The following is a 23,970-nucleotide window of genomic DNA, read 5'->3' on the forward strand; positions in this document are numbered from 1 at the left end:
GGCAGCCAGAGAGAAAGGTCGGGTTACCCACAAAGGGAAGCCCATCAGACTCACAGCAGATCTCTTGGCAGAAACTCTCCAAGCCAGAAGAGAGTGGGGGCCAATATTCAACATTCTTCAAGAAAAGAATTTTAAACCCAGAATTTCATATCCAGCCAAACTAAGTTTCATAAGTGAAGGAGAAATAAAATCCTTTACAGATAAGCAAATGCTTAGAGATTTTGTCACCACTAGGCCTGCCTTACAAGAGACCCTGAAGGAAGCACTCAACATGGAAAGGAACAACCGGTACCAGCCATCTCAAAAACATGCCAAAATGTAAAGACCATCGAGGCTAGGAAGAAACTGCATCAACTAATGAGCAAAATAACCAGTTAATATCATAATGGCAGGATCAAGTTCACACATAACAATCTTAACCTTAAATGTAAATGGACTAAATGCTCCAATTAAGAGACACAGACTGGCAAACTGGATAAAGAGTCAAGACCCATCAGTCTGCTGTATTCAGGAGACCCATCTCACACGCAGAGACATACATAGGCTCAAAATAAAGGGATGGAGGAAGATTTACCAAGCAAATGGAGAACAAAAAAAAGCGGGGGTTGCAATACTAGTCTCTGATAAAACAGACTTTAAACCATCAAAGATCAAAAGAGACAAAGAAGGCCATTACATAATGGTAAAGGGATCAATTCAACAGGAAGAGCTAACTATCCTAAATATATACGCACCCAATACAGGAGCACCCAGATTCATAAAGCAAGTCCTTAGAGACTTACAAAGAGACTTAGACTCCCATACAATAATAATGGGAGACTTCAACACTCCATTGTCAACATTAGACAGATCAACGAGACAGAAAGTTAACAAGGATATCCAGGAATTGAACTCATCTCTGCAGCAAGCAGACCTAATAGACATCTATAGAACTCTCCACCCCAAATCAACAGAATATACATTCTTCTCAGCACCACATCGTACTTATTCCAAAATTGACCACGTAATTGGAAGTAAAGCACTCCTCAGCAAATGTACAAGAACAGAAATGATAACAAACTGTCTCTCAGACCACAGTGCAATCAAACTAGAACTCAGGACTAAGAAACTCAATCAAAACCACTCAACTACATGGAAACTGAACAACCTGCCCCTGAATGACTACTGGGTACATAACGAAATGAAGGCAGAAATAAAGATGTTCTTTGAAACCAATGAGAACAAAGATACAACATACCAGAATCTCTGGGACACATTTAAAGCAGTGTGTAGAGGGAAATTTATAGCACTAAATGCCCACAAGAGAAAGCAGGAAAGATCTAAAATTGACACTCTAACATCGCAATTAAAAGAACTAGAGAAGCAAGAGCAAACACATTCGAAAGCTAGCAGAAGGCTAGAAATAACTAAGATCAGAGCAGAACTGAAGGAGATAGAGACACAAAAAACCCTCCAAAAAATCAATGAATCCAGGAGTTGGTTTTTTGAAAAGATCAACAAAATTGACAGACCACTAGCAAGACTAATAAAGAAGAAAAGAGAGAAGAATCAAATCGACGCAATTAAAAATGAAAAAGGGGATATCACCACCGACCCCACAGAAATACAAACTACCATCAGAGAATACTATAAACACCTCTACGCAAATAAACTGGAAAATCTAGAAGAAATGGATAATTTCCTGGACACTTACACTCTTCCAAGACTAAACCAGGAAGAAGTTGAATCCCTGAATAGACCAATAGCAGGCTCTGAAATCGAGGCAACAATTAATAGCCTACCAACCAAAAAAAGTCCAGGACCAGATGGATTCACAGCTGAATTCTACCAGAGGTACAAGGAGGAGTTGGTACCATTCCTTCTGAAACTATTCCAATCAATAGAAAAAGAGGGAATCCTCCCTAACTCATTTTATGAGGCCAACATCATCCTGATACCAAAGCCTGGCAGAGATACAACAAAAAAAGAGAATTTTAGACCAATATCCCTGATGAACATCGATGCAAAAATCCTCAATAAAATACTGGCAAACCGGATTCAGCAACACATCAAAAAGCTTATCCACCATGATCAAGTGGGCTTCATCCCTGGGATGCAAGGCTGGTTCAACATTCGCAAATCAATAAACATAATCCAGCATATAAACAGAACCAAAGACAAGAACCACATGATTATTTCAATAGATGCAGAAAAGGCTTTTGACAAAATTCAACAGCCCTTCATGCTAAAAACGCTCAATAAATTCGGTATTGATGGAACGTACCTCAAAATAATAAGAGCTATTTATGACAAACCCACAGCCAATATCATACTGAATGGGCAAAAACTGGAAAAATTCCCTTTGAAAACTGGCACAAGACAGGGATGCCCTCTCTCACCACTCCTATTCAACATAGTGTTGGAAGTTCTGGCTAGGGCAATCAGGCAAGAGAAAGAAATCAAGGGTATTCAGTTAGGAAAAGAAGAAGTCAAATTGTCCCTCTTTGCAGATGACATGATTGTATATTTAGAAAACCCCATTGTCTCAGCCCAAAATCTCCTTAAGCTGATAAGCAACTTCAGCAAAGTCTCAGGATACAAAATTAATGTGCAAAAATCACAAGCATTCTTATACACTAGTAACAGACAAACAGAGAGCCAAATCATGAATGAACTTCCATTCACAATTGCTTCAAAGAGAATCAAATACCTAGGAATCCAACTTACAAGGGATGTAAAGGACCTCTTCAAGGAGAACTACAAACCACTGCTCAGTGAAATAAAAGAGGACACAAACAAATGGAAGAACATACCATGCTCATGGATAGGAAGAATCAATATCGTGAAAATGGCCATACTGCCCAAGGTAATTTATAGATTCAATGCCATCCCCATCAAGCTACCAATGAGTTTCTTCACAGAATTGGAAAAAACTGCTTTAAAGTTCATATGGAACCAAAAAAGAGCCCGCATCTCCAAGACAATCCTAAGTCAAAAGAACAAAGCTGGAGGCATCACGCTACCTGACTTCAAACTATACTACAAGGCTACAGTAACCAAAACAGCATGGTACTGGTACCAAAACAGAGATATAGACCAATGGAACAGAACAGAGTCCTCAGAAATAATACCACACATCTACAGCCATCTGATCTTTGACAAACCTGAGAGAAACAAGAAATGGGGAAAGGATTCCCTATTTAATAAATGGTGCTGGGAAAATTGGCTAGCCATAAGTAGAAAGCTGAAACTGGATCCTTTCCTTACTCCTTATACGAAAATTAATTCAAGATGGATTAGAGACTTAAATGTTAGACCTAATACCATAAAAATCCTAGAGGAAAATCTAGGTAGTACCATTCAGGACATAGGCATGGGCAAAGACTTCATGTCTAAAACACCAAAAGCAACGGCAGCAAAAGCCAAAATTGACAAATGGGATCTCATTAAACTAAAGAGCTTCTGCACAGCAAAAGAAACTACCATCAGAGTGAACAGGCAACCTACAGAATGGGAGAAAATTTTTGCAATCTACTCATCTGACAAAGGGCTAATATCCAGAACCTACAAAGAACTCCAACAAATTTACAAGAAAAAAACAAACAACCCCATCAAAAAGTGGGCAAAGGATATGAATAGACATTTCTCAAAAGAAGACATTCATACAGCCAACAAACACATGAAAAAATGCTCATCATCACTGGCCATCAGAGAAATGCAAATCAAAACCACAATGAGATACCATCTCACACCAGTTAGAATGGCGATCATTCAAAAGTCAGGAAACAACAGGTGCTGGAGAGGATGTGGAGAAATAGGAACACTTTTACACTGTTGGTGGGATTGTAAACTAGTTCAACCATTATGGAAAACAGTATGGCGATTCCTCAAGGATCTAGAACTAGATGTACCATATGACCCAGCCATCCCATTACTGGGTATATACCCAAAGGATTATAAATTATGCTGCTATAAAGACACATGCACACGTATGTTTATTGCAGCACTATTCACAATAGCAAAGACTTGGAATCAACCCAAATGTCCATCAGTGACAGATTGGATTAAGAAAATGTGGCATATATACACCATGGAATACTATGCAGCCATAAAAAAGGATGAGTTTGTGTCCTTTGTAGGGACATGGATGCAGCTGGAATCCATCATTCTTAGCAAACTATCACAAGAACAGAAAACCAAACACCGCATGTTCTCACTCATAGGTGGGAACTGAACAATGAGATCACTTGGACTCGGGAAGGGGAACATCACACACCGGGGCCTATCATGGGGAGGGGGGCGGGGGGAGGGATTGCATTGGGAGTTATACCTGATGTAAATGACGAGTTGATGGGTGCAGCACACCAACAAGGCACAAGTATACATATGTAACAAACCTGCACGTTATGCACATGTACCCTACAACTTACAGTATAATAATAATAAATAAATTAAAAAAAAAAAAAATCAAATCTTAGAAATGAATTTAAATAAAAATATATAGACCTACACAGGATGAAGGTGTATAACTTTATTATGAGACATTAAAAATACCTGTAGCAAGTAAATATTCATAAATAAATGGAGGGAAACATAATGCCCATTGATTAGAATACTTGATATCAAAAAGCATAATTTCTAAAACTGATTTATAAATTTAGATTTAATATCAAGTAAAGTTTCAATAGAATATTTTAATGGCTTTTTACAAGCTTATTTACATTTTTAAATAAAAATGCAAATGGCCAAGAATAGTTAAGACACTTGAAGAATATGAACAGATGAAGGGTATGTCCTCTTAGCATTGAGATGTTTTATAAAGCTCTAATAATCATTGCAGTGTAGTATTGGATCAGAAATAAATAGGTCAATATGACAGAGTAGAGAGCTCAGAGGGGGAAAAGTCCTCACATGTATTGCTGTTTTATTTATGACAAAAATGGCACTACAGAGCAATGGGAAAGGACGGTCTTATTGATAAATAATGCAGAGACAATTATGTATCTATCTGAATGAAATTAGGCCCCTAATCCACACCATACCACACATATGTATGAGGTAGATCAATCTGAATATAGTAGACAAAATGTAAACTTAGAAGAGCACATAGGAAAATATCTTAAAAGAACTTGGAATAAGTAACTTATCTTAAAACAAGAAATATAAAGCATTAAGCATAAAGAAAATGATTATTAAACTTCACTATATTATTTTTAAGAACTTTTGTTTACCAGAAGGCACTATATAAAACATGAAAAAATAAGTCAGAGTGGAAGAAGATAGATGTAACTTATAAAATTCAGAAAGGACTGCTTTCTACTACAAATCGATGAGTAAAGAAAGGCAGACAACTCAATAGAAAAATGAGCAAAAGACATGAACAGGCATTTCACAAAAAGGGACATTGTTTTAAGTTACCAAAATACATACATATGAAATATGCTTGACCTCACCATTATTATTCACAGTTATTATTTGAGAAATGCAAATTAAATAACACTATATGTATGATATTAGCCAAAATAGAAAAATCTGACAATACCAAGGATTGGTGAGGATACAGGGCAACAAGAAGTCTCCTACAATATTGGTGGTAGTATAAACTCTTACAAGTTGAGTATCACTCATCTGAAATATTTATGACCGAATGTGTTTTAGGTTTTGAATTTCTCTGGATTTTGGAATACTTACTTATGCATTATAAGGTATCTTGGGAATGGACACAACTCCAAACACAAAATTAATTTATGTTTTATGTACACCCTATACACATAGTCTGAAGGTAATTTTATACAATATTTTAAATAATTTTGTGCATAAAACAAAGTTTGTGTGCATTTAACCATAAGAAAGCAAATGATGTGGACAATCCATCTCCAGTTGTTTGGCATTACCATCACTCCTGACTGAATTTATATGCTCCCAATAAGCAATCATTTTCTTACATTTATCCACATGTAAGTACTGAACAGTAACAATTATGACATGCCATTAAGATAGTAAAATGATGTCTTCAAGGTAACTTATGATGTCATGTTGACATTGAGAAAGTTTGGATTTTGGAGCATTTCGGGTTTTGCATTTTCAGATTACCATCTGTGCATCCACCTTGGAAAACGGTTTGGCAATGTCTTATGAAGTTGAAGATACACATATCCTGTGATCAGCAATTCTGCTCTTAGTTGTACACCCTGAAGAAATGATAACTTATGTGCAGCAAAGTATACAAACAAGAATATTCATGACAATATTGTTTGTAACTATCCAAACACGGAAATAACTCAGGTGACCAACTAAAGCAGCAGGTTCATATAAATTGTGACATATCTATACAATTGAGTTTTTACTTAATATATTTGTTATATGTTATACTCACATAATAATGAAAATTATATACATCTTATAAACAATGTTGGGGAAAAAAGCAAGACAAATGAAAACATATTGTAAGGTTCTAATTTCATTCATATAAACTTAGAAGAATAAAAAGCTGAATTATATTAGTTTTTGCACTTCTAAACACAATTTAGAAAAGAATATCTTAATATTTGTATCTGGAAGAGTATACAAGATTTTTCATAAAATTGTTTATTAATCCCCCAAAACTGGAAATAAGCAAAACATCCATTACCAGTACAATGGACAATCAATATATAGAGTGTTTTTGTAAGAAGATAAAATACATATTAAAATATCAATTGAATTACAGCATATAATACGTTGTAAATCAATATACAACATAATAAAATAGAATATAAATATATGAATGAACTGCATGGACCCACATTAACATGGATGCATCTCAGATGTCAGCTTTTCTGGTCTTTTCTAGTTTATTGTGGCAAATTTACTTTTACCTGCCTTGTGTGCTCGGAGAACACTTATGTAAGACTAGAATAATACTTATTTAACTTGAGTGCCTTACTCTCTGAACTGAAAAATTTTTAGAGGAGTTTCTTACTTCTGCATCCTGACCAGGCCCACTTTGCACAGAACAGTAGCTGATGGGCATGATCACCTTTGCTGGGTCCTCGTGAAACTCTTTGGTACCCAGTGGCCCTTTGATATTTGTCAGACATAGTTGATCAGAACACTTCTTCTGACATCCTCCTTCTCTCCCCTACAAAGTTTCCTCGGTCCTCTTATCTCTCTCTCTTGTTCAAGTAGTGCCCTGCTCTACTCCCCTATGCTTTAAATGCTGAGGTTATGTGTACTGTGCTTACTTTTTATTTCGCATCTTAATTTAATCCCTAAAACCTATAACTTGGTTTCATTACCTTTCATTTTCACTTCTGTGACTCTGATTCTGTCCTTAATTATGTTCGAAATGAATTAGTATTATTTTCATATTGTTTTTTATCTTCTGCTATGAGATAGCCTTTGTTGTATTCTATAGATAGAAAATACCCAGTATGTATGCACATACCAGATAGAATAATAGATCAGGGCATTTTTTTCCTATGAGCCAAAGTAGCCTCAGAACCCTCTCAACATGTTATTGTAAGAAGCTACTACAAATGGAATTCACATGCAGCTAAGATCTAATTGCCATTCCAGCTTTATTTCATTCTGTGATGTAATGACAGATTAATGTTAAATCACCTCTACTTTAAAAAATCCCTCCTGTTCTTAATAAATTATAATGGTTTCCTTCTGAGGATCAAGTACCTACTCCCTAGTGTGGCACCTGAAAGCTTCCTTATCCTTCCAAATTGCTTTCCTTCTCACCACACATTGTACAAGTTCTCCATCCCAGCCAGACAAATCAATTTATGGCTCCAACATCTAACTTAATCATCTCTGGGTCTAAGCCTTTATTTGGATTCTCATAACTAGAACCATCTCCCTTTTCTTCCATTCCAAATGTTATACGGTTTCTGAGGTTTAATAGGGAAGTAAAATATATTGAAGGGACACACTTCCTTTCAATCTTGTTAGGGAGAAAAAAGTCAACTAGATCCATATAGAAGAATACTCAGTCAGGTGCAGACTGGAATTCAGTATCTTCACCTATAAAGTGGAATTCAATAGTAATAGTGAAACACAGAAATTACCACGTGCTTTAATCCATCACATATTACCTATATGGTTATAGAGTCATTTTCCTCCTAACTAGATTTTAAGGTAAATAATGCATTTTTAATTTCTATTGTATTATCCTTCATTGTCCAATGAACAAAATATTTGTATAGCAATTCACAGGGCATTATTCTCAATAACTAAAATAGGTAATAGGCAAATGCTCTACTCTTCATTTTAAAATAATTAAAATAATTACCAGAACACTCTTCATTTTACCGATGACGTTGAGGCCCATAGGGGAGATGTAACTTGCTCTGGATCATGCAGCTAGTTAGGGGTAGAGGCAGGACTTAAGTCCCCGTTGAAAGTAGGCTATATACATGAAAGGGTACTTAAAATTGAGATTCAAGAAGATTGGTCTAAATGCAGCCTGCATGGAGGGAAGCAAGAATGATAGGGCGATAATAATCTAGAGAAGAGGAGTGAAGTTTCTATCTTCCCCTTCTTTGGTCACCAGGTTGTGAAAATGGAGACGAAGGACTCAAAAGGGATTTCAGCAGTGTAATGAACAGCAGCTGGAACTGTTTGGGAGTTGAAGGAAGGGAGAAAACGATACAAATGATGATTCTGAAACTTTGAAATTCTCAAACTGGGAATAATAGTGAAGCCAGGAGAACAGCTAAAAGGAAAAGTGAGTTTAGGTGGGACAATGGTAAACTTAAGCTAAGTGAGGTCATCCAGGAGACATCAAGTGGGTTTTGGGGACTACAGAATAGATCTAGAAGTGATTAAAGGAAGAAAAGATGTAAACTGAGTAAGGGAATGGGCAAGAAGGAAGATAATTAAAAATAGCCCTCCCCAGCCGGGCGCGGTGGCTCAAGCCTGTAATCCCAGCACTTTGGGAGGCCGAGACGGGCGGATCACGAGGTCAGGAGATCGAGACCATCCTGGTTAACACGGTGAAACCCCGTCTCTACTAAAAAATACAAAAAAATCCTAGCCGGGCGAGGTGGCGGGCGCCTGTAGTCCCAGCTACTCGAGAGGCTGAGGCAGGAGAATGGCGTAAACCCGGCAGGCGGAGCTTGCAGTGAGCTGAGATCCGGCCATTGCACTCCAGCCTGGGTGACAGAGCGAGACTCCGCCTCAAAAAAAAAAAAAAAAAAAAAAAATTGCCCTCCCCGCTAAAAATCGTTTCAGAAGGAAAAGATTTGTAGTTGAGCACATGATAGAATATTCAAAATATATGAAGCAGGGTTACATCAAGTATGAAATGGAAATCATGCTATTTCTCTTAGTAAAAATAAAAATTTCTCAATTTACAGAGAAATCTTCCATTACCACTTTTAGCAGTTTGAGTCTCCAAACACTTCAGTCAGTTTATGTCAATACCAAGATGCACTCTGTTGAGGTCTTTCTTAGCATTATGACTTGCTGGGTCTACCTCCACCGCCTAGTCATCTATTTAACTTCCAATCATTATCAAGTCTCAGCTCACAGATCACATTCTTCCATTCATTCCTGCAATAATTCATGTTCTTGTTCACTCAGTTAATCTGTATTGTATGTATTGAACATCTAATAAATCCTGGGCACAACAATGAGTGCTGGATATTCAAGGATGAAGAAAGTAGACACGAACTCTGCCATCATAGACCTTGAAATCTAAACAAGTTCCCATCCTTATTACTCATTTCTCAAATAAGCAGTGCAGGTATGTTAGTTTCCTATTGCTGCTGTAATAAATTGCCATGAATGCAGTGGCTTAAAACAGCACAAATTTCTTATTTTACAGTTCTAGATGACAGAAGTCACTGAAATGAGTCTGGAGATAAAATCAAGTTTGGGCAGGGCTGCATTCCTAGAGGGTCTAGAGGAGAATTCATTTCCTTGCCCTTTCCAACTTTCAGAGGCCATCTGTATTCCTTGGGTCATGGCCCTGTCCTCCTTTTGCAAGCCGCCAGTGTGACATCATCAAATCTCTCCTCTCTCATCTTCAAATATCAGAAGAGATGTGGTCTCTTCTGTCACTACATCTTCTCTGACCTCGAACCTCCTGTCTCCTTGTATGACACTGGGCCTACCTGAGAAATCTAGGATAACCTGCCCATCTCAACATCCTTAAATTAATCAAATCTACAAAGTCCCTTTTGCCATGTAAGGCAACATATTCACAGTTTCTGGAGAGTCAAATGTGTGCATTTTTAAGAGGCATTATTCTGTCCACCACACAAGGTCTCCTTCACCTCCATAGCATTTTCTGCACATCTCTAGCCCTCTTCACACTTTAAATTACTAGTTCAACTGACTAGTTTCCCAACCTGATTGTGAATCTGTTGAGGGCAGTGATCACTGTCTTCCTTGTTCATCATTGTACTTACATTTTCTAGGACAGTGCTTAGAGTAGATACTCAATACATCTATATTAGCTGACTGCTGGGAGAAAGGAAGGAAGGAAAGAAATGTTCAATAATATGTGCACATGTTTTCCAAAGGGAATGTTGTGGTTTGTCTTAAATATTTCTTAACTTCTTATTTTCTTGAGAAATTTGAGATGTAAATCTGCTTTTCAATAGTTAATTGATATCAACAGAAAATACTTTCTTTTAAAAAATTATGAGTTACTCATGGGCTGTCAAGAATCTTTTGAAGTATATAAAAAGCACTTTTAAATTATGCAACTATGAATATTTTTTAATTAAAGAAGTTAATGAATATTCCACAGGAGAGAGCTGACTTCCACAGTCTGGAGTTAATTGCCCACCCACACCTGATGGTTAATTTCTTTCTGAAATGTTGTTTTTGTGTAGATAAAGCCCATCATTTACCCCATTCCACATGAGAATAGATTAGTTGTCTCCTTTGCACATGCTCCAAGCTTACCTCATTTTGCTTAAGGCAGGATATTAGCTGTGCATTCACTTTACTCTTTTCTAGGATTATGTGATTTTTATTGCTCTGGTTGATTTACTTAGAAGTTTAGAACACAAGGTTATAGCCATACAATTAGTGCAACAGCAGAACTGAAAGGATACTGTGTAAAAGAAAACTTCACTTACTTTTGGAAAAATGTTAGAAATGTCCATTGTATTTAAATTTTCATTCGAGTGAATTGGTAACTTTACCATTAAGACTGTTTTTTCATTTAGAAGAAAATCATGAATTGCGTCTCTTAAAATAGCTTACTTAAATTATTAACCACAAATACAAGGCATGAGCCTGTTGCTTTGCTTTATTTTTATTTTTGGATGGCCTGAAAATATACACATATTTCAATTAAAGGAATAGCACAGAAGGAGGTTGGATTAAAAAAAAAAAAGATGAAGCAAACAATGGCATGAACACACTCTCAGACAATGGAAGGGACATTTTTAAATCACTATTGATAAAGCCCCAAACACTTTCAGAGTTAATAATCTATCATCATGTACATTATGAGATAATTACAAGAAAATAAATAAAATTGCAAGTACAATTTAGAAGTGAAATATAGTAGGATAGAAAAGGAAAAAAAACTTGTTTAAGAATTTTCAATACCATTTTATCACGATTTTCTCATCAATTAAATGCAGTTATCAATCTCTCTAAGTAACATATACACAGATTGTTTTTCACTGTAATATTTTTTAAGTTCAGAATGACAAATAAGTTTTTGATCAGCTAGTAGTGGCTTCCTGAAGCACTGATTGATAGAAATTGTAAGGTCTTGTTTGACCTCAGTGGAAAAAAATACCAAATTCATTAGCTATGTTTGCCGTGGCTGTGGATAGGGAGGATTGAATTCATGTCAGACAGTTATACATAATAACTGCTAATATTCTTTCAGATTACAGTTTCTTTCTAGCAAGCCTGTCTTTTTTTGCGGGGCGGTGGGGGAGGTGGACAGAGTCTCACTCTGTCTCCCAGACTGGAGTGCAGTGGCGCTATCTCGGCTCACTGCAAGCTCCGCCCCCCGGGTTCACGCCATGCTCCTGCCTCAGCCTCCGGAGTAACTGGGACTGCAGGCACACACCACCACACCCGGCTAATTTTTTGTATTTTCAGTAGAGACGGGGTTTCACCATGTTAGCCAGGATGGTCTTGATCTTCTGACTTTGTGATCCACCTGCCTCGGCCTCCCAAAGTGCTGGAATTACAGACGTGAGCCACTGCGCCCAGCTGCAAGCCTGTCTTATAGACATTAGTATTATGTTTGGTAGTAAATAGATAATAAGGCTTAAATATCTTAGAAAAATTCTTAATCTATTAATTCTTATTATTTAAGTTAAATATGAATGCTAATTTTTTCTATGGAAATTTTTGAACAAATAACTTTAGATTGCAGATTATTTTGAAATATGTATTATTTTATAAAACAGGAATCATTTGGTAAGAACAAGACTGTATAAATGGATTAAAAAAGGACAAAATTTGATGTCAATTTGTGTCATTGTTATTTTATTGTCAAATATGTCAGTGGTTTAAGTCTTTCATTTAATCAAAGCCATTGGATTTTTAAAACTTACTGATGATTTTCTTTATATTTAATAAGAATACCCACCTTTAAGCAATGATATGCTGGTGAATAGCAAATGATTCTTGGAGTGGGGATATAAGGTCAGATGGTGGAGAAGTTCTGATATGTAGCATTTGCCAATTTCCATGGTGTAAATATTTCTACTATCACTGATTTTAAGCTACCAACATGCTGTGATTAAGCATGGAAGATATATACACGACTGACTTTCACGAACTGGCATCATCTGGCCCAACTCATTACTGACTTTAAAGAAACCATATAAATTTTATTTTCTAAAAAAAAGTTTGAAAAAGTCAACATAAGAAATCTTCACATATTAAGCTCCAATATACATTGTAAACATGATTAGTCTTACTAATTTTTAAATCTTACTTTGTAAGAAAACATCTAACTTCATTATATATATTTTACCTATGTATATTATATAATTTTTAAAGGTTTTCTCATAAAGTTTACCTAATATTTAATTGTTAGAGATTTTTATACTGTGAAAATTTAATAGAACATTTCCATATATATATTTATGACCAGTCAACATTCCACTGTTGACTAGAGCAAGTATTCTCTGCTTAGAGTATTTTTCTTTTTCCTGCAATCTTAATACTCTGCTATCTCTGGTAATAAGCCAGGGCGTATTATACCTGAAAATATAAATAAAAGCCTCTGCATTAGTAGAGGTAAATCTTGTGTTTAATCAGGCAAATAATGAATGATAATGATTACAGCTGAGTGGTCAATAGATGAGCTATGTTGTGGCTATTTTCAATTTTGCCTGAGGTTCTAGTTTACCATTTTAGGCCTATGGAAACATAGCCTGAATGTTCAGTAACCACTTAGCCCCCCTTGCCCTGGGAGAAACAGCAGAACAGAAGGCACTAATAGAGTGCCTGGCATATAGTTGGTCCTCATTAAATGGTTGAATGGGAGCAGAAGGAGTTTTAGATTTAAGCTGTCATTAGTGTTGGATTAAGGCTGTCCACATGGTCAGAATGCTTACACGTCTACATTATTTCTCCTTTTTGGAATCTGATATATCCTGCAAGGCTGCTTTTTGCATGAAGCCTTCCCTGATTACTCCAAAGAGACTACTCTGTTTTGTAAATTCACATTTTTATTCATTTTATCATTTTAATCATGTCATTTATATACCAATGCTATCCTTGACACTCAAAAGTATTATAAACTCCTAAAGAAAGGAATAAGACCTCACTCATGTTTGTTATCACTCACTCCTTAAAAAAATTACTCCTTAGAAATATTGATTATTTAGTGTTATTATCTTCTCTTTCTTAAACATAGTACAAACACAACATAGTTATTATTCAATTAATAGCATATTATTTGATTAATAAATATAAATATAGATCTAAAGATGAAACTGAAAACCAAGTCTTATACCTATCACTTTTCAAATACATAGAAATTATTTTGTAGCAGTTCTCTTTTTCCTGACAGTTACTGTCATATATAAATTTTCAGTGTCATTTTTTATTTTCTGTTTTACTGCTTTTTTAAATCTGTAAGCAGGATTTTTTTTAATTGCACTATTTCCCTCATATTTTCTCCCAAATTGAGAAACAACCACAGTCCCACTTTTATATAGTCACTATACAGGAAAACCTTGAACATTTTAAATGGCAATGCTATTGAAATTAAGAATTAATTTTTTCAGAGAATGTCATAATAGTTAATGAATTTGAATTTAAGTGATAGACTTTGCCTACAGTGGTGGGGGAATCAGCATGTGTGATCTGCTCTGAGAGCCACATCACTCCTCAGAGGGACCCCAAATGTGGCCTGTCACTGTGAAGAAATAGGTCATATCATGTAAGGAAATCGTGGCCCTAAGAATGTCTATCAAAAAGAGGTCATGAACTCCTAAGTAAAATCTTATTGTTTTCATCAGGTAAATTCAGAGGCCGATTTACTATGAACCGAATGAAGCTTAATTTTCAGGGCCCGTCATACAGATCCCTTCCAAGGCTGTGGGACAAGTCCTAGCAATGGAGTTTTTTTTTTTTTTTTTTTTAAGTGTGATTCCAAAATTGTATACACTTCAGGCACCACAAAACAGAGCTCTACTTTGGGCATGCCTATTAAGGAAACATTGTGATATTGTGGGAAAGGTACTATTCAGAATGTCTAGAGATTTTGCTTCTGTCTGTGTTTAGCACTAACTTGCCAGATATCCTTTAAAAAGCATTTAAACTTTTAAACTGAACTTCAGTTTGTCCATATATGAAATGATACTGGTAATTAACCTATTTTGTCTTCTTCTTTGAGTCATGTCATAATCACCTGAAATTGCATTCCAGTAATACAAAATCAGAAAGTTCAGAAATAATTAATAATTTACTGAAAAATGTAAAAATTAAAAGTGTTTAGAATTAGTGTTGTTAAATATGAGGCCACTGTTACCCTCCCACCAGTCAACAAAGCCAGCAGCAGAAATCTCTTAAAATTCTGCCTAACTCAAGTCTCTGTTTCTCCTACAGAAGAAGTTTCACAGTCCTGCCCTAATGAGAAGTGTTCTTTAATCCTGGATTGCAGTGGATTTACCTTTTTTGACTATTCTGGAGTCTCCATGCTTGTTGAGGTATTTATGGAGCTTGTGTTTAGAACTGTTTCTTCCCTTTTGTTCAGTAACAGGGGTTTTCACCACCTTCTCTCTGTAGCCTTGAGCCTGCTTGTTGCAATACACATCTCACCCCATTATTTGCAAAGGACGTAGAACTTCATGCCTCCCATCACTGTAGATTTGTTTTCAGGAGATCCTATTCAGCTTCTAGTTGTATGTATGTGTGAGGGTCAGGGCTAAGAATATTTGCATGGGGTAGTCAGAGAGAACAGTACATAGACTTGAGATACAGTGGGCATAGGATCTCCTAGGCAGTCAATTTACAAGGATTCTAGAAAGGAGAAAAGCCCATTCCAGAGCACAGGCTGCATAAGCAAGTGCCTTGATGATGGCAGGAGGTTTTCTCTCACATTACGGTTGGGTACAGTTTGGCCTAATACCATTCCTGGTCTCACAAGCAGTGCCCAATGCAATGGCTTTTCTCTGTTCTCTTAGGCAATAGTGCCTCTTTCTCTACCCTATGATCTCCATGTGGTCTCCATGATCCAGGTATGCAAAAAATAAAACTCCACTCATGGATTTAAAACTGACATAGCTTCCAAACCCCATTTCCACAGCTAGAAGAACACCTAATTTTTTCAATTCACAGAAAACTCAGACACTTCTAAGGTTTTTTTTTACCTCCTTCTTTTTTTAGTAAATACTAAGTCAACAGGGAATTCACCTTCTTTCTTATTTCTTTTTGTTCTTTCCCTTAATACCCTGAATTGGTGGTGGTGGGACGTCTTGAGGGTGGGGCAGCATCTGTTCCTCAGTTTCTTCAGTCCTCTGCCAGCTTCTGAGCCTGTGAATTGGCTCATCTCATCTTCAGGTGTTTACTTCCCAGAGGTTTTCTTACTCAGACCACCTAGAGCCTCCCTGTGTGGCTTGACATTGAGCCAAATACTTAATTTAAACCTTATGGAAATTTCTGGAGTTCTTTCGTCACCCATTGATCTCTCCCTGAACTCTGGTTCTCTCTGTGCAGCTCAGGGAAGCTGCCACATTTTTATTAGGTCCCCCTCATCATGCCAGGGCCCAGAAACTGCTTTGCGGCAGAAAGCTACCATGATCAGAGGGCTCACCCCATTTTTTCCCCCTTTCTCAGGAACCTCAGCTGCCCTGTGCTGCCCTGCCTGGTGCCGATTGTCTAAACATGGTTGTTGTATATTTTTGTCCAGTTGTGTACTTCTTTGTGGAGGAGGGGATAGTCTTGTATTAGTTACATATCATGGTCAGAAAGTGGAAACCAGACATTGACTTTTAAAGGGTTCAGATCAGTATCCTTGAAAAGGTCTCATGTTGTGGACTTGCATTGTTTTCTTGTGGTGTAGTATACCTTGTGTCTCTATTCATTTATATCTTAAATTTACTTTGAAATGTCCAGCCTTTCAAACTCACGGTAGTACAAAGGTCAACATTAGTATTGCTTTCCTACGAAGATATGGGTGGGAGTGTGTGGAGGGGAATTGCTTAGTATGTGGAAGTCACAGCATAGTCCCAGCTGCATCACACTAGCTGAGGTGTGGGGGAAATCATCTCACTTGTCTGGATCTCAGTTTATTCATTTTGTAAAAATAAGGCGGCGATTTTGTTTCAGAATTGGCAGATATTCCGAAAATAAACAAATTGTTTAAAACAATTGAAGTTTAAGTATCAGAGGCCTGAAATCTAGTGGCTATTTTTAGCAAGTCGCCCTTTCTCCCCACATAATATGTTTTCATTTTCTTGTGGTTCACTATAAAACCTTTGCACAGTTGGACTTAGGATTCAACCTGAATACTTCATGTTTTCTTCTAGCTGAAACTAAATTGTAAACACATGGTCCCTCTTCACAGGAGGGCCTCTTGTATTCAGCATTTTTATTTACTCTGTGTTCCTAAAGTCTACAAGAGTCTCTTAAAGTTGCGTGTTTAAGGCTCTTCTGGGGTGCTCATTGAAAATGCAGTCTTCTGCGTTCTGATTCTGATCTAGGAGCTTCATTTTAAACACCCATAGGTGATTCTGATGCAGGAGGCTCAAGGATCCTATTTTGAGAAACACTAGACTAGGATTGTTTTTTTTTAAACTGGGAAAGGCCAGTATATGTGTGTGTGTGTGTGTGTGTGTGTGTGTGTGTGTGTGTGTGTGTTTTGTTCAATTGCATTTTAAATTGGTTTCTGAAATTATTAGCTTCCTTCTCTAGATATTACAAACAGGACTTAGGGTTAATAAAGAAAGCAGGAGAAATGATTGCCTACTCTCACTGAGTTTAGGATCCACGGCTGACAATTCAGAGAAATTCAAACAATCTTGGCACTGGGCATGTTGCAAAAAGACTTATTTTTCATCATTCATCTTAGTGGTTTTAAAGATCTGTACACGGGAATGACAGGATCAATCAACTGATGCAATTTATTTTTAGATTGGCATAAAATGACATTCCCTTAGCCAGGTGTGTTCTATCTATATATACAAAACCAGCAGTTTTGTATCAGTTTGCCCTTTTAAATTTCCTTGTTATTCCTATTTTCTTTATTTCATTATGGTTACAGTAACAGCATGATCTATGTTAAGAATATATCATCCATATACTAGTTCTGTGATCTGGACTTAAGTGTTTACTTGCTTTTCTGTAAACTGGAAGTAGAAATACCCCCTTCAGCAAGTTGTTGTATTGCATATAAAAATGATGTATTGCATATAAAGCACTTAAGAAAGTGTCTAGCAGTTAGGAAGAACTCAATAATGCTAGTTTCTATTATTTTTTCTCATTTTAAAAATGTCATTTCTTCAAGTGTAATTAATATCATTGCAACTAATATTATTTCTTAGTTCCAGCCACCCTGGAAGAAGGTTCAGAGTGAAGAGCCATAGCAACTCTTCAGTCCTTCATGGCTTCTTGCTTTCTAATAACACTTCTTGCATTGTTTTCTTAGTTGCTTTAGCATTAGAAACATTCTCTTGGGAGTTGTAGGTTGAAGGAAGTGGGGTGACTTCTCTTTATTCTTTTACTTGGGACTTTGAGGAGGTCAGTGAACTGGAGATTATATTTATCAGCACCTACAAACCGCCCATAGCAATGTGTTTGTGTTTCACCGAGCTTAAGAAAAAGTCAAACACTGGGAGGTCACCTTGAATTAAATATTTTAACTTACAAAAATGGGAGCCATTTATTCAATGGCAAAGATGCAGTCCATGTTTTTTGCTCTTTTCTCATTTACACTCAGTAATGTATCTTCTATTATTTCACAATTCTCACATAGAAAGAACTTCTTACTACTGGAAGAATATGAATGAAATTTTGAATGTACAATGCACACTATTAGAATATATTGTAAATGAACCTTTCTATATTTTATGTGTAAGATACATCACTATTATATAATGAAATCCATCCCCTGGTAACTAAAACGCCTAAATTTACTTTTACGGAAGTTCATAGACTGACTTTGATTTGGGTGAATTTAAGATCAGAGCCTTTAATAAGTTGTTTCTGCTTGAGATTTTCCAGGACTTAAAAGATGCCAAACAAATGAGTCAGGATCTCTCATCTTGCAATCCTTTTAAAATGGAAGTTGAGTAATCAAACTTGGCTTGGATTATAGTGAGGTTCTCAATTTACCATTCATGCACAGGGTTTGTAGAGCACGTGAATATGTCCAAATTATTGTAAAATATTAAAGCAAGCAGTAGGTCAGCAGCTTTCTTCATTTTCACAAATGGGTCCTTGTTTTCTATTAAAAGAGGTTGAGAACAATTTTATATGATTCTTACAGGGCAGGAAAGTAACTGTTTTTACTTTTATTAAATGATGTGGAAAAGGTAAGCAGTCAAATTTAGTTGCAATAAAGGTAGATGCCCTGCTGTATTAATCTTAGTCTTTTAGATGCTTGCCAGATTATGCCTGACTGTGTAACAATGCCTCCCTCTGGTGGTTTGACTTCATAAACATTCGCTTTAAAGAAAGTTTGATTTCTTCTGAAGCCCATCTTATTTCCTCCTGCTGGCTATTCTGAATTGACTGTGGGTATCCTATTTTAATTCTTCCAGGTTTACATGGACTGTAAAGGCAGGAGTGTGGATGTATTGTTAGCCCATTGTACAGGTAAGAACATGTCCCTGACTAACGTTGAATGTGATTCTTCTGCACTTCCACATGTATTCTTATATCACTTGTGCTTTCTTGTAGCTTCCTTGATAAAAGGAATGACGTATTATGGAAACCTAGACTCAGAGAAACCAATTTTTTTTGAATCAGTATCTGCTGCAATAAGTCATATCCATTCAAATAAGGTGAGTTGATTAAGTTGGCCTGAAGGAGTTATAAGAATATTCAGGATATAGAATCGAAGCTTTGCATCTTTTGTATCAGCTTATTACTCCATTGGCATCTAAAATCTATTAACAGCGCCCCCCGCCACACCCCCGCCCCAGCCCACTTCAGACCCTCAGATTTTTTATTCCAAGTAAAAGAATGTTTCCATTCTTTTTTTAGGCCAGTGATAAACTGTTGTTTGGTAACTTGGATTTTCCAACAATGTCACTGCTCTCGGGATTAGGTGGTTGCCTATCAATTGCAAACTGCTTACTCGTACAACAAATGCTTCTTCCAGGATCTACTGTCCTGGGGATTTGAATCCACCTTTCTCAAAAATAAAAACTCTAAATATGGCCTTAAAAGTATTTTCTGCTCTGATATCTTGCCTCTAAGCTTATGTTGACATCTTTGGAGATATTATTTGCAGAGTCTAGTGCTCACATGATCTGAAGTGTCAAAGTTATCTTACAAATGCTGGGCTTATGGTTTAGTTTTACAATTGTTCTTAGAGCTTTGATTTCCTGCAATTTTTCCTTGAGTTTTGAATTGTTTTGCCTTTCCTCATCCCTAGAATAACATTTGGTGCCTCACAGAGTCATCTCTATTGTATACAATCAGAACAGTATGTATTTACAAAATAATAACAACACTATTATTATATCTAACATATATTGAGTGCTCTCACTATATTACGGGAGTATTCTAAAAGCTTTACTATGTTGTTTAACTGAATTTGCCATGACCTTATGAGGTAGATACGATAATTTAATCCATTTTTAGAAACAAGGAAACTGACCAGGGAAATTACACAATCTATAAGTGGTAGAGTTGGTTGCAGAGTCAGCAGTTTGACGTTGGACCTGGAGCTTTGAACTGCTCTACGCTGATGTCTCATAAAAGGGTCATTTGGTTTTTTTTTTTTTTTTGGCTTAGCTGGACAGCTTGCTTCAGTTACTACTGTTCTTTTACTTTGGTACCAATTTAGAGTTGAGTAAGTAGCACATACTTATTTCTTCCGCTTCCATTTCAGAATTTGAGCAAACTCAGTGACCACAGTGAAGTCTGAGACCCTTTTGTCTCAGTACAGCTCTCGTCTTTACCAACTGCCTAAAGAGGCCATACGCTGGGATTTTGCACAACTTTTTTGTTGTTTAGAGCCTACAGATGACCTCTGCTACAATAAGTATGATGTAACTTGGTAACTGCATAGCAGTTGGAAAGAACTGCCAACTTTTTTCTCATTTTTGTTAGTAAGAAGATTCACTTAGTTATTTTATATAAAAATCAGTATGTGTTTAGTTTTAGTGTACTAAAGGGTAAACATGGTTTTATTTTATTTTACTATAATATTTTGTGCTGTTTTATTTTTATTGTGCTGTAAGTTGATGTTTGAAATTGAGAAATACTTTTGTCATAGGCAATTTTGAGCATTTACAAGCCATTTGTAAAATTTTAAGATAATCTATAACTAATACATAAAACAACTTAGCAAATGTGCCATTTTCACACAACTTCTCTCTGTATAGGCCTCTGAAATATCAATAAGGCTAAATATTACTTTACACAGTAAGATGTGAAATTCACAAAAAGTAAACCAAACAAAACAAATGAAAAACTGGAAATAATTCATTTCCATATCTTTCCATACATCCATTCCTGAAGTATTCAGGAATGTTTTCATAATCGAAAGAAATGGGTATCCCAATAAAACCAAGTTCTGGACGTTGGTCTGTTTTGCTCTGAATATTGGAAATGCTTAGGATCTTCAGACCCAGTACCTCTAATTTTAGCATTTCTACCCAATAAGAGGCTCTGTTTTCCACTGAAGTTTTGTTGGAGAAAGAGAATACGAAATTACACATTTTATAATTTTTAGATGAGAAAATACCACTAGCAGAATAGCTTTGTGCTATTCCAGTATAAGATGAACTGTAATAATTTTTAACTTTCCTATTTCAGAGATAATCAATATAATATGTTTATCTATATGCATATGGATGTATAGGTAGGTAGATCTTCATAGATTGTTTTTTCTTTTGTTAGAGGAAAGCTTAATGTGATTATCTGCAAACCCATCAAACCAACAGGATAATTGACAAATAAACGCCATAGGCTAGGCTGAACTGTATGTTATTGTTTTCATGCTTGTACATATATTTTCAATCACGTACAAGTACGTAGAATTTCACATTTTAATTTAGCAGATTGATTTACCTGGGAAAAAATTACCACCTTCAAAGACAGGCACAGACACATAATTATGCTTAAGCTTTTAACAGCATTTTAACCGCTCTAATATTTACCAGAGTAAGAAAAAGCTAGGTACTTTAAAGTGAGTTTGAGAAACAGGTTGAAAATAAAATTAAAATACCAGCCATTTAGGCACTGTCTCTGTCATCTATAAAAGTAAATTCTAGTGCCTGCCAAGCGATGGATTATAATGGTCTCTAGCAAATGTGTGGTAAACATTCATATGACCCTTAATTTTAACATTAAATTGTAGGTAGGGCAATGTAATAAAATGAAAGAGAATTAAGAAAGGTTTCAAATTCTTATAACATATCCAGCCATTTCAATTTTGATTGAAATGAACTACAAAGAATAGTGTTTCTCCCTATGGTAGCCTCAATCTCAATGAGTGAGGCCAACTCACATTCCCATTAAACACTCTTCCAAGGAAAAGCAGAAGTAATAATTGGAGGTAAAGTTTCCTTAGAGAAAATAATTTTATTCTGCTTTGTCCAATTAAATTATTCCATTGGTGGATGGTAATATTCACCATCTCTGATTCATTGGTCACTGGCAGGTAAGCATGAGTCAAGGAAAGTCAAAAAAGAAAATATATTTTGCTGTGTATAAATTGATATTTTGCTATGCAACTCCTATAATTGAACGTATATAATGCAGGCACTTTCTAATTTATTAGAGATTATGGATCAGGTCTGACATTAAAATCATAGTTAATTGATGGATGGTTTTTATAGTTTGTTGACAAAATGGACACAGTATTGTCGGAGCAGTTATATTTTAATGCACTTCAGTGTTCATAGTAGAAGTTTAGTGGATAAAACTTTAAGTCCAATAACTTGGGTGTCAAATGCTAATGTTGTATTCAATGTAAAGGAAGACCAAACCATGTACCTTATTTTTAAGACTTCCACACAACAAAGCTACAATGACTGTTAACCTGGAGGAAGTCTCTGGTATTGAGTTCTGAGAGCTTAAGAGGTAAACATGAGTTTAGACACACAGCATTCTAAAACGCAAATGTTTATTTCGAAGCAGGTATTGACAACACAAAACTGTATAGTGGTCTTGAAGCTGGATTGTTTCTATAGTCACACTGAATTATTTTTATGAGATTACCTTATTTTTATATATGACAAACTACTTGATAACAGTTATTATGGTAAAATAAAATTGGAAAAAATTAAAACTGACCTATAAGAGTGTTAAGGACCTAATAGAGTGACATATATAAATTAAGCATAAAATATATAGCCAGGAAAAGACTGTTAACATTACATTTATGCAAATTAAATGCCCATAAATTTCACCATTTGTCTTTCATTTTAAAGGTTATTTGCCCCCGATTATATGATTCAAGTGTTATAAGATTTAGCTTGAACTACTTTACAGTAATTTATTTGACAGATCTCTATTCTATAAATGTGTAATGTAATGAAGAAAGAGATCTTTCTTTTTTAATGAAAACATTAATGTGTTAATACCCTGTATGGGAAATGCTTGACATTTAGTGGTTGCCAAAATATATTAGTATATTGTTGAACATACATTATGCCTTAGAAATGCACATTCTGAATTCTGTGGGATGATAATCTAATTCAATATAGAATATGCTATTTGGCAATGAGTTTGTGGCCAGCTTTCAAATAGGGAGTTAAATGGTACTTTCACAATCCAAAGATTTTTAGTTAAAAATCATGTAGTCTAATATGCTGCAGTTATTTTTTATATTTTTCAATGCATTTAATTATCTTTTTAAAAATTCTTTGTACTAACTCAGCATGTAACAACCAATTTACATGGAAATAAATCAAAATATGATAACTATTATGCTTAAATGGATTTGTGTCTATTATTTCATAGTATTTACTCTCCTGCAAAGCAAATAACACATACTGTTTCTTGGAATGACCACAGAGTATTATGTGTTGAATATTCTTGGAGGTATCCATTATTCTTGGTAATTTGTTCTTACAAAATTTCAACCTAGGACTGTAAGATACTGTGCCTTAATTTATGGACTGCTGATAAGAATACTTTGTGCTACAAAACTACATTTAGACATACTCTTTCACTAGGTTTACATCCTTTGCATTCCAATTTTAATTAATATATACATTTTATATTTTTGTTTGATTTGGCTCTTCATTATATACTGTTGTTTGTCTTTCCTGACTTCCTAGGCTGAATTCAGTATTCTTCAGTCTATTAAAGGCTACTTTTCCAAAGACTAGAAGCAAAGGAAGTCTTCTAGGTGTTAGAGATATGGCAGATAATAAAACAGAAAAA

General features: G+C 35.7%; 1 protein-coding gene across 4 annotated transcripts in view; it reads left to right on the forward strand.

Annotated features, from left to right (window-relative positions):
• SLC26A7 (solute carrier family 26 member 7) overlaps positions 1 to 23,519 on the forward strand; it is a 204,774-nt gene extending 181,255 nt beyond the window's left edge. For 3 of the 4 annotated variants that reach the window (XM_025394155.1, XM_025394157.1, XM_025394154.1), the window contains 4 exons: positions 15,013 to 15,113; positions 19,167 to 19,221; positions 19,306 to 19,409; positions 20,465 to 23,519. In XM_025394155.1, the coding sequence (XP_025249940.1) occupies positions 15,013 to 15,113; positions 19,167 to 19,221; positions 19,306 to 19,409; positions 20,465 to 20,500 (296 nt within the window). In that variant the 3' untranslated portion in view covers positions 20,501 to 23,519. Of the gene's footprint in view, positions 1 to 15,012; positions 15,114 to 19,166; positions 19,222 to 19,305; positions 19,410 to 19,611; positions 20,110 to 20,464 lie in introns of those variants that run through there. The other variant, XM_025394153.1, reaches the window with a different exon arrangement.
• The last annotated feature ends 451 nt before the right edge of the window (positions 23,520 to 23,970 follow it).

Source organism: Theropithecus gelada, chromosome 8 (assembly GCF_003255815.1).
Source record: "Theropithecus gelada isolate Dixy chromosome 8, Tgel_1.0, whole genome shotgun sequence".
Classification (NCBI taxonomy): Eukaryota; Metazoa; Chordata; class Mammalia; order Primates; family Cercopithecidae; genus Theropithecus; species Theropithecus gelada.